General features: G+C 35.0%; 1 protein-coding gene across 1 annotated transcript in view; it reads right to left on the bottom strand.

Annotated features, from left to right (window-relative positions):
* LOC127520785 (protocadherin-16-like) overlaps positions 1-12,933 on the bottom strand; it is a 104,212-nt gene that overhangs the window by 21,680 nt on the left and 69,599 nt on the right. Inside the window, exons 3-5 of the mRNA XM_051909351.1 lie at positions 3,293-3,481; positions 1,116-1,347; positions 141-377 (exon numbers count right to left, since the gene is read on the bottom strand). Of these exons, the coding sequence (XP_051765311.1) occupies positions 141-377; positions 1,116-1,347; positions 3,293-3,481 (658 nt within the window). The remainder of the gene's footprint in view (positions 1-140; positions 378-1,115; positions 1,348-3,292; positions 3,482-12,933) is intronic.

The following is a 12,933-nucleotide window of genomic DNA, read 5'->3' on the forward strand; positions in this document are numbered from 1 at the left end:
TGGTTCAGAGAGCCACAGCAGTGAGGTTAGCAGAGCTATGTGAAAGTATGCTGCAGCACATGGCTACTTAATTTAATTTATTTTTAGACAACGTGATGGTAATTCCAAGAAGGTGGAACATGGAAAATGCTGAAACTAACCATTCCTGCTGCTGGCTCTCACTACGCCAACCTCGGTTCCACGGAGTACGTCCTCAGATACGGTGAAGAAGTACTGCGCTTGCTCGAACACTGGGGGCGCTACTGAGCCAGCCACAACGCTGATGTTCACTCTGGCATTGACAGGTGCTGTGAGACCACCTCCGTCCCGTGCTGTGATCACCATGGTGATGACAGAGTTGGCCTTTCCATGCAGTGAGCGTGACAGAGAGATCACACCTAACAGGAAAAAATGCAGTGAGAAGGGAATAAAATGAGATATAGGCTATGATCAGTCCTGAAGACTGTGAAAAAGAAATATGAGGATACAGATAAGCAAGTTCAGTCAGCCAATCTGACAAGTGATTAATGGAATTAACGACAGGATTGTGGATACTGAAAAGGCAAAAAACGTTTTATGGGAATTTTCAAAAATCAACTAAAAATCACTTTAAAAGCAAGAATACACCACAAAAGAATTCTTCAAAAATGCATATTTTGTGATCCACGTAAGGAAGAAAGTCATACATTCAAAATCACACTTTTCAAAGTCATATAGAATTGTCTGAATTATTCCTTTTCTATAAAAGTAATTTAATAAATTCCATTTAACATAAATAATACAAATAATATCAATATACATACATCCATACATATACTGTATATACATTAGTGCTGTCAAATCGATTAATCGTGATTAATCACATCTAACATAAAAGTTTGTAAAATATATGTATATGTATGTATATATATATATATATATATATATATATGTGTGTGTGTGTGTGTGTGTGTGTGTACACAGTATACACACACACACAAACTTTTATGTTAGATGCGATTAATAGCGTTTAATCGATTTGACAGCACTAAAATACATACGTGTGTGTGTAATAATAGTCTAATAAATGTCTAATAATATATTAAATTAATAATGAATATTCATTTAATTCATTGCAATTCATTTAATAGAAATACCTGTGTCCTTGTTGAGGGTAAAGAAATTGGATCCACCACCAGGGACAGTGTGATATGTCACTTTACCATTTGCACCAGCATCTGGGTCTTGGGCCGTTACCCTGACAACAGAGGTCCCGGGTGTGCTTTGTGTGCTCAAGCTGACGGCATAGTTCACAGGGTAGAATGTAGGTCTGTTGTCATTAATGTCCACCAGTGACACCTTCACATAGGCGGAGGATGCAAGGCCACCCTGCGGGAAAATAACAATTTATATTAATGACGATGACAAGAGGATTGCGGATACTGTCACGCTACTATCTAATCAATCTTGATGATTTCTTGTGTGTAATAATGCAGAAGAATACTGCGCAGTGGGATATAATTGTCTTTCCAGGTTACGAGAGGCCAGTGAGCTGTAGCATGTACTGTAGTAGGCCTGCTTGCTCTTCACAGGGAGCATTTTATGGCTGCATTAATAATTGAAATGGGAAACAAAGCGGGCCACTGCTATCAGCTTAGAAAGGGAAATAGTGTGTGTGTGTGTGCATGTACAGCAATGTGCCCCTGAGACACTGCGGTTTATTGTCTTTTCATTTAGAGAGCTCATGATTGTTGTTACTGGCAACTGAGAGAGAAAGAACTGAGTGACTGGGCATCTAGGTGCTACACAACAGAACCAGTGATCTTTTTTAATCAAACTTTATCTTTCTGCTGTGAGTTTTAAAGGGTTTTCAACTCTTAAAGCTGCAGTGTATAATTTCCAAATGGATCAGGTTTCCCAAATAGTTAAAAAGCATATTAAATGTAATAATGACCAGCATTTTTCCAAGTGGTCTCACACTTTTGGACACTAACATACAATGTGGGTCTTAAAGGAATATGTGGTTGAGGTTAAGCTCAATTGACGGCACTTGTGGCATAATGTTGATTACCACAAAAATAACTGAATACTTGTAAATTACTTGTCACTCCTTTTCTTTAAAAAGGGCTGGGCTACAATGAGACCAGTGTTATTTTAGTATTATTTATAATATTTATTAATATCTTCTTTTATATTTTTTTTATGTTTTTAGTTTTCATTTTAGTTTTAGTAATTTTGTTTTGTGCTTTAGTCATTTTTATTGTTTTTTTTAAATACTTCCATAAAGCTCCATATAAGTAATATATGACCCTGGATCACAAAACCATTCATAAGGGTCAATTTTTTTTTTAATTGAGATTTATCTTCTGAATAAATAAGCTTTCCATTGATGTACGGTCTGTTAGGATAGGACAATATTTGGTCGAGATGCAACTATTCAAAAATCTGGAATCTGAGGGTGCAAAAAAAAAAAAAAAAATTAAAATATTGAGAAAATCACCTTTAAAGTTGTCCAAACTAAGTCCTTAGCAACGCATATCCACTCACAAAAATAAATTTTTTATATATTTATGGTAGGAAATTTACAAAATATCTTCATGGAACATGATCTTTACTTAATATCCTTATGATTTTTGGCATAAAAGAAAAATCCCATACAATGTATTGTTATGTATGGCTATTGCTACAAATATACCCGTGTGACTTATGACTGGTTTTGTGGTCCAGGGTCACATATATATTCCATACAAGTAATTTTAGCACTTCAACTTAAGCTTTTTTCAGTTATTTGCCAAGACAACATTTCTAATTTTTGTATAAGTTTGTTTTTCATCTAATCAATCAATTGACTAAATTGATAAAAAAAAAAAAAAAAACATTTATATTTTATTTTATTTTAACTTTATTTCAATTACTGAAAACATTTTGTAATAGTTTTAGTTATAACAACACTAAATGGGGCCAAACCTTAAATGTTAAAATAGTCAATGTTTAGCTAAAGTATAGCTAAAAGACAAACAATATACATATGATTTTAGTGTGAAAAAAATGCTTTCTAACCTTTTGTCTAAAGTTATTCCCATTTTTACAATTTCAACATCTAAAATGACTAAGAATTATGAGAACAACTTCACAGCTCAAATAATACAAGCTTTAACAGAATAATGTTTTCATAAAATTATAAGCTTCAGATTTCTGGCCTTAAACCCTCCAAAAATTGGTCACCATAAAGTCGAAAAAAAAAAATTTTGTGGCATCTACATTATGCCATAAATATCAATTGAGCAGAACTTGTATTGAACACAGAATACAGGTAAAAAACTAATTCCCTCACCCCATCTGTTGCAGTGACAGTGAAGTCAAAACTGTCTGATCCTTCATCTCGATCCAAAGCCACACTGGTGCAGATCTGTCCAGTCTCCTTATTGATGGTGAACTGGCTGGGTGGAGCACTAGCAGGCCCGGATCCAATCGAGTACGTGATGGCCCCAAATGACCCACCATCTGCATCATCTGCCTTTACCTGTGAAGCAAAAACACAGAGAACGTTGTCAGAATTATGGCAGACTGACGTCATAAACCTTCATCACCACAGAGAGAAAGCACAACAAGACCAAATTCAGAGGTCTTAATATGTTTTCATTAAAATAATTAATCAATAGTGCTGAGACTTCGGTATAGCCCCATTAAATAACCAAGACACTCCAGACATAAATCCCCATCCCTTTGTAATTTCTTTCTCTCTCTCTCCTCAAGCTGATTGTACCATGGATTTACTGCCAGCCGGTCTGTTCTTGGCCGCACCTGTCTCATCAATCTCTCACAGTGGAGTGGGAAAACAAGAGAAGGCAGAAAGAGAAGGAGGGAGAGCAGCAAGGATGAAAAGTGTCTCCCTGTATACGATTCACATTCCCTGCCCTTGAATGTCGGGGTAAATGTCTAAGGAAAGAGGGCCACTCTTGCTGAGAGATGGAGACTCCAAGGAGTGAGGAGGTGGAGGTATCTGGTTGAAGCTATTGGGCTTCTTGTAATGAAAGACGCCATAGGTGGAAAAATCTGGCCTTGTGTTCGGAAAGGGCTTTAGCCAATTTATAGCGGCATTAATGTGAGGACAGAAGCGTAGATTCATCAAATGCATACCATATGCAGCCATACAGAACTGAAAACACTGTATTCACAAGGGGCAAATGTTATTGAGAGAATTTCAGATATTCTCAGGAGAGCTTAGGGACTGTAGTTGCTGAAGGCTAGGAAAGGGAAAAGTCTAGGATCTCTTTTTTCTATGCTTCCACAAATCATAAAAGCCTTTGTTTGTCTGGGCATCTTGCCCTCTGTGTGCACTGGCTTTTGTACAGCACCTCAATGATATGTTGGTGATATGACCAACTTAAAAGGTGGAAAGCAATCTGAAAATGTGTAAGAGACAGTCTGGATTGGAAGAAACACAATTTTTATGATGCAAAAGAAGGAGTCAGGATTCAAAAGTAAGTATTTATTTATATGCTTTTGAAAAATTAACTTTTTATTTAGCAAGGATGCATTAAATTGTCAAAAGTGACAGTAAAGACTTTTACGTTGTTACAAAAGATTTATATTTCAAATAAATGCTGTTCTTACTAGTCATTAAAAATTTTTTTTGAACACTTTGCATGTGAGAGCTTGATTTTTAGAGAAGAAGGAAACAAGGAAAAACATTTAACTGAAAACTGTCCATTAGCTGGAAACTTGTGAAAACAAGTGTAATTTTTGAATCAGATAAGGTCAAGTTCATACTAACTAGAATGAACTAGACAAATAGGAAAAATCTGTTTCAATTTACGTTTTCCTACTAAAATCTACTCCAACAGTTCATATATAATCATTAAGAAGATATTAAGTAAAGGATAATATACATTCAGCTGGTCATTATCACAATATACACCCAGACAGGGGGATCAGGAGACTCGTATCACCCTGAAGGGGTTTATTTTGCGATAATGACCGGCTAACTGTGTGTTATCCTCCTTATTACACAGCTCACACTTATCAAATACTGTAAGTAAATAAATGGAATTAATACATTTTCACAATGACATTTTTTTTCATTATGTAGAAGAAAAAGACTACAGAATGATACAAGAGACAAGAAACATTGCCTGGTAATGATACAGTTTAATGGTCATTATACAAAAAAATATTTAACAGCAACTGACCAATCAGAATCAAGCATTCCAGAGGGCTGTGAAATGAAGAATTATAGTTTATGAAAATTGCTATTTTGAAGCTAGTAAATCAGTTGAGCTTATAATACAGCGAATAGTTAAAAGAAACCGCAATCACATTCTTACACACACCACCACAGATAATCTTCTTATTGTCACGGCCATATAACTGCAGCTGTACAGCTGATTCACATTACAGTCCTGACATGGTAAAAACAGAAGAGAGAAGCCGTACAGAACTTAAGCATCTCAGGCTCTCACTCAACAGGGCTCCTGCTACCGGAAAGGTTGAGGTCACGAACCCTCAACTCTGCTTTATGCGGTGACCCCCCTCCCACCATGACGCTCTCTGTAAACAAAATTACTCTGGTGGTCCACAAAACTTCCCATTCATCAACTTCATAACGACCTGTAGACCCTAGTGCCTGTAACACAACAAAGGGCTCCTTGCAAAACATTAAGGGGAAGTGACCTTTGACTCTGCCGGGCCTGCAAATATTTAATACGGTAGACTGTGGAAGACGTTTCATAACGTTGCTTGCTGCCATTTATGAGGACTACAAAAACCTGTTTTTTATGCAATCTAGAGGATGTGAAATCTGGCCAAAATGGCAAGGTCAGACAACTTTTCTTCATGGATCCTGATGTTTTTTTTCCCCCATATCCATTCCAATAACAATATTTTGTAAAAACAGGATGTATAAAAGCCTCAAGATGATTGTCCTGTCCGGTTGCCAGCTGTTAAAAGCACAATTTACCTAAATATTCAGTACTGGAGAGAAAAATCTGATTCTGGTTATTATGAAAAATTATAAATTGTAAAATATCTTGGTTTTTTTTTTTTTGGTTTTTTTTAATACTGCCTTTAATTTGTAGATGTGAATACAATAAATTAAATGAAATTAAATAATTAATTAAGTGTAGATGTGAATACAAAAAAATAAAAAATAAAAAAAATAAAAAACCTCAATGCACTGCAAAAATCTCATTCTCATTATTAAAAACAAATTGTACAAAAATGTATATACCATGATATAGTTGTTATACTGCCCCAAATTTTAACAAATCAATTTTAAATAAAAAAAAATCCTCATTACAATAATGCAAAAAAAAAAAAAAAAAAAAAAAAAAAAAACACAAGTCCAAATAAAACTCAATGCAATGCAAAAATCTCATTTTATTTTATCTAATTTTAAATCTCATTTTATTACTATAAATGATATAAATTGTACGTTTATATCAAGATATAGTTCTTGTACTAACTTTAATTTAAATAAATATATTTAAATAAAAACGAAAACCTTCTTATTTTACTATATTGCAAAAATCTTCTGCATATTTCTATAAATAATATAAATTGAAAATATTTATATGTCATGATAGTTTTTGTTGTACTGACTTTTAAATTAAATGATTTAAAAAAAGCAGTATTACAGTATTGAGAATAATAGGAATTACAAAAAAGTCAAAAAGTAAAACATCTGGATGCTTTACGGTAACAAGAATGGATTTTTCCCCCCCCTTTTTCCATTACAGTTGCATCTCGGCTTGATACTGGCATGGAAGAGCAAGTCTGATATGGGAAAACTGCATCTTGAGGTTCAATTATTAAATCAAAATCAAAACACCTGCTCAGAGAATGCTGTCCACATTTCACAATGCATTCCCATGTGCATTTTATATACTGTTTTGGAAGGCTGTAGCGGTGGTGTTCTGGTATGACAGGAATGGCTCATGTGTGCAGCAACAGACCAACAGGTGAATTTCTATTACAGCTGACGTGTGATGGAGCGAGATCTTGACCCAAATGAGACCACCACTGCTCACATTCTGCTCTGCAGTGGTCAATTCTTTTCCATCTGTTTTTACCATTATCGCTGTTATTTCCTGTTGGGATTACGTGAGTTGAAATACTATCTTTCTGACAAATCAAAGCCCCACGTTTGCCTGTGTTCTTGGGATATTTGGGCAAAGTGGCTGGGATTAAGCGCCTGCGATAATGATTCGTCTTGGGACATTGTGGTAGCCAGACCTCGCTCTCAGGGCGCTGATAGAAACAAGCTTAGCCCACCTGGTGAGCATGACCTCTACACCACCCCCTTTTTCCAGAGCAGACTATAGCTGATCATTTATACTGCATTAAAGAAAAAGAAATCCAATAAGATTCAAGCTATGGATGATTTGATCAGGTGTATGGGGGTAATGGGGCATGAAGGTCTAGAGGGTTCAACTGAATGTGTGTGTTTATGAGGTTGGGAGGGTGAAAGAAACCTTCTCCAATAAACAGAGCACAGGTGAGAAAAGCATTAAGGGGCCCGGTGAGATGTCGGGCCCTCTGGGTGCTGAGGGGTGGAGGTCTTATCTGCAGCGAAAGAGTTGATACTGACAGGGGAATGAAAGCAGCACATCCAGTCTTCACACTCTCTGACAGTGCACAAAATCTGTATGCAATTTTGCTGGGAAAAGCTGAATTTGTTTATTTTATTTATTATTACACAAACATAAAATATTGTACATAAATTAAATTATTTTGTATAATATTTTGTATGTATGCGTTAATACACACAATACAAATTATTTAATATATTAACAATATAATATATAATATAATATATATTCAATTACATATATAGTTATATATAATTTATTTTATTTATTATTTATTTATTGTGTATATTGTTAATATATTAAATAATTTGTATTGTGTGTATTAACGCATACATACAAAATATTATACAAAATAATTTAATTTATGTACAATATTTTATGTTTGTGTAATAATAAATAAAATAAACAAATTATACACACACACACACACATATATATATATATACACACACACACACTCAAACACAAAATATATATTGTGCATATTATTTTTGTAGTAAATAAATAAATAATAAACAAATTATATATATATATATAAACAAAATATTATACTAATTTATTTATTTAATTTATTAACAATTACACAAATAATTAAATAATAAATACATATAAATTATGCATTATAATACAAAATCTATGTATTTATTTATTTATTTATACATCAGCCGAACATCCATAAACAGAGCTTGTACACTTCAAAAGAGAGAAAAAGGTCAGCAAGTTTGCAGACTGAAAGTGGGCCGCCAAGATTTTCTGCACACTCATCAATGCCAATTAAATGTAAAGTTGTATAGTATTTCTGCACACGTGCAAGAATCCATTTTCCATTCTGGCATCAATCAATCTGACAGTCTTGACCAGAATTCCCATCTGCATCACTCCATCCCTTATTCATCAATAAATTAAACGACAGACACTGAGGGTTTCTCAACGTCACAAGAAACAAATCACTAACTCGCCATGTTTTTCACAGCAGATCAATAGCGTCGAGACACATTCAGCCCACGACAAGCAACTAGAACTTTCAAACACCACTTAGTCTTTCTGGTATTACCAAACTTTACAGTTAAATCAGAGACTTGTGCAAAAGTATTGCAATAATTCAGTCTGGATGAAGCCGTGCTCTGCCGTAGAGACTCATCCATTCCCTATCCAGAGCTACACATGGGACAAAAGATCCCGGAAAATAGGACTTAACACCATATGCCATAATTCATGGCTTTCTTGGGTTGCAGACCTCTCAGGAGGCTGAACTCTGCCATAACTAACCAGATGAACTCTGATTAGAGGAGAAAAACTGTAATTGAAGGGTACTGTATGATGTAGTACATGTTTTCCGTTAAAACCTCTCAAAAACTGCCACGAATAAATCATGAGTCATGAAACAGCAGATTCATATTAGTTCATATTAATCTTGACATACATAACTGAATTTATCACAGCAACTAATGTGCAATATTTTCTTTCGCCTGATGCCCCCCACTGCACTCCATAGAAAAATAACATCCAGGCCAAGTACAAAGTACAAAACACATACAGCAGAATTTGTGTGGAGGACATTTAGTTAGATGTCTTTTTTTAAACTCTCTCAACAACTTCACAAGCATTAAACAAGATCTATAAATATATGAACAGTTTGGTTCCAAAACTCCATTTTGATTAATTTGAATAAAAATGTGTTTTCTTTATCAAGAAAGTGGCAAGATGAAAACCACTATTTTCTGTTTCAAACTTTCACATAGCATCTTTTGGTTATAAAAACATTAAAAATTCAAATCTACATTTTGATTTTAAAAGGTTTATTATAAAAATGGATTATTTTTTCCCCAAAATGCAATAAATCCATGACACGTTTTTTTTTTTTTTCAAAATGCAATTAATCCATCAATATAAAAGTTATTTTTCATATAGAAAATACACAACAAAGTAAACTGATTCACATATATGACAGCCTCTGAACTTTGCCAATACTAATCTTATATACAGGCAATACATTCAGCCGTCGCTCCTAAAATGAATTCAACGGGTCATCTTGTTTAATGTTATAAATGAATTATGTCTCCATTTGTCATTACCGATTAAAAAGTATCTGGCACCACCGCACGGTTAAAATAAACACATTTACAGAGTACACTGGTATTAAAAAAGGCTTTTAAAAACTGTTCATGATTCAGTTTTGGGGACCGTGACAGAAGTTTGATGCTGTCGTGGAACAAGCAACAGCCGGCATTTTTCCTCCTCCCGACTCGAGTGCCTCATCTTCTTAATCTCCTCACGTATATGATTACATTTCGATGACTTGCGTTTCTTCCCGACCGCAGAAACCACCACAGGTTCATCAATGCCATCAAAATTATTCATTTTTCTGTTTTTGTTGATCACAAAGTACAAAGCAGATAAGGAAAACTAGGATGCCGGGTGTATTCAGAACGCCGCCATTACTGTTTACAGTGCGTGGAATGGTGCGCTGTGATTGGTTGAGCGGATATATCGCATTCTGCAGAGAAAGGAGACTGGCGTTTGTCGCGTTTTGGAAAGAAAGGGAGAAAACATGACAGAATAACACAACGGATATCGCATTTTGCGCAAAATTAATAAATGACCTTTCAATACCGACCAGATACAATATTGATTTTTGGCGGAAAATCAATTTTTTTTGAAAATGGCGTTTATCACGTTTTGGATCCAAACTCTTCATATGTAACGGGCATTTCCTCCGAGGAGGCAAGAGCGCAAGTCACTCGTATTTCTTAAGGAACACTGCCCAACAGCGACACCCGCAGGTAAAGTTACAGCAGGAGTCATGCCTCCCTTTGCTCTCATAGAAAACCATCAGACCCCTGGCGTGTGGGTTTTGTAGGGGGTTATTGAGAATGAATGGGGGAAAGTCACGTGAGAGGAGGCAATGTCTCCATCGCGCTATGATTGGATGTAATTGGTTATGATTGGTTTGTGCGATAAATCCCGCCTCTTGTTTACGTGCGCGTTCTGCGCGTCAGTTTGAATGAACAAATGATGCCGTCAATGGGAAGACTAATTGAAAAGTAAGTAAACAGATCACACAGTTAGATATCACTGCTTTATGTCACGTCAAAATCAAACTTGAAATGGACTGAAAACACGATGACTGCGGGGGTTTTTAGTGCAATCAGCTTGGTGAAATTAAAAATACAATTTGTGTCTGTGACAGACGGTGTTTACGGAGCATGACTGATGATCCAAAATAGCCTAAGTTAATAAGAAAAACATCAATACACAAAAATTATTAAATTATTATTGCCTTTAGTTATTATTTTGGAGATGTAGAAATGCTTAAAACACTAACTTGATGAGATTGACTTGGTTTTGATAAATAGAACATTTATTACATTACATTGTTAATGTAAAATTACTAAATAGAATTGTATTTGGTTTCTTTTTTTTCTTTTTTGATATAATGTAAAGTAATGTTCATTTAACAAGGAGGATGTGTCAACGTTAACAGCAATGCTTATGAATTTACATTGATTCATAAATAAAAAAAAAAAATTGCCTCCTCATTTCAGAATACCACTGCACGCCACTGATATGTAAATATATATAATACCACTGGTGAGTGACTGCATTATACATGATCAAACCAGTTTGAACTTCCTAAATTCCAGTAGTTTTTTCTGATATTTCAAGCTGACAGATGTCTATGTACGTAAATTTTACATAGCAAACAACAACAAAATTGCCTAAGATCTCCCCAGGGTCACTGCATTTTTACAAGTGCAATAAATGCTTTGTTATTACATTGCTTACAGTCTCAAACATGTGGTCTAAATTATTAATCTTTGAGTTTATCTTTTGCTAGCATCCAATGTCAAGAGGCTGATGCTGTAATTTATCTGCATTTTTAACATGAAACATTTTTTTCTTTTTTAAACACTGAAGGCATCAGTTTCAAATGCACATGAACCCACTGACCCAAACACAGGCTCATATAAACAATTTCAGATAAGACAACAGATCTATTACAGGTCACTGCTTGTCCAACAGACAAATTTGTGTTATTTTTACAAGGCTCAGCAAACTTATAGAGTTTCTCGCTAATGCACACAACCTTGATATCTGTAATTCAAGATCACCTGGTTAATCTCCGATTTCTCCTATCGTTCCCAAGGGAATCTGTCCTCTTTTAAAAATCGCAGGGGTTAGAATAAGTCAAAGAAATGGAGGAAATCCACTACTACAATGTCTCAGGTCTATATCAAGATAAGCAGCAGTGCTTTGGATGTGATTAATTGAGAGCTAATCTCTAGATGTCCTTTCCTTCACCGTGACCTTTCTGCCGATCCTTTTCAAAAAGGTTGTGAGTGGCAGTATGTTTGATTCAAGATGAAATCATTTCCAAGCACTCTCATGTATATGTCACACTTTAAATCTAACACCTGTGTATCTAGACTTATGCTTAAATCTGGATTAAGAATCCAGACAGTGAGAACTACATTTGAGGGTCTCTGTATTGAGTTTGAGTATTTGTGAGGCACAAAAGCAAATTATTTATTTATTTAAAGGGATAGTTCAGCCAAAAAATGAAAGTTCTGTCATTATTTACTCATTATCATTTTGTTCTAAACCTGTATTGTATTGATATAATCCTGTAGATATTGCTAAATGGAACTGTTTTTGTCCATACAGTGACAATCAGTGGGGTCCAAAATAACATTGGACTCATTGACTTTCAATGTATAGACAAAAACAGTTGAAACATTCTTAAAGGATTAGTTCAATTTCAAATTAAAATTTCACCCCCATGTCATCCAAGATGTCCATGTCCATCTTCCGTATTCTTCAAAAAGCTTACGCTGTATGTCCTACACCTTCCCTATTCAAATTACGGAACAAACGTGGTGCCAGTTCCGTTTTTTTTCGTAAGCTGAATAGGGAAGGTGTAGAACATACAGCGTAAGCTTTTGGAGAATACGGAAGGCGGTCTGGCGGAAGCACTTGCGAGGCAATCATGTGTGTTTATAAAGCATATTCATTTTTATTTATTTTTAGAAAATGACCGATCGTTTCGCTAGATAAGCCCCCTATTCCTCGTCTGGTATCGTTTAAAGCCCTTTGCACTGAAACTGTAATTTTGACCTTCAACCGTTTGGGGTTTACTGAAGTCCACTATAAGGAGAAAAATCCTGGGAAAATGTGAAAAATGTTTTCATCAAAAACCTTAATTTCTTTTTGATTGAAGAAAGAAGGACATGGACATCAAGGATGACATGGGGGTGAGTAAATTATCAGGAAATTTTAATTTGAAAGTGAACTAATCCTTTAAAAATCTTCTTCTAGGGAGAAAGTCATAGAGTCTACAAAAATGGTCTACTTTGCAGAATTTACAGTTTTAGACATTATTGATCTC

Source organism: Ctenopharyngodon idella, chromosome 10 (assembly GCF_019924925.1).
Source record: "Ctenopharyngodon idella isolate HZGC_01 chromosome 10, HZGC01, whole genome shotgun sequence".
NCBI classification, from domain to species: domain Eukaryota; kingdom Metazoa; phylum Chordata; class Actinopteri; order Cypriniformes; family Xenocyprididae; genus Ctenopharyngodon; species Ctenopharyngodon idella.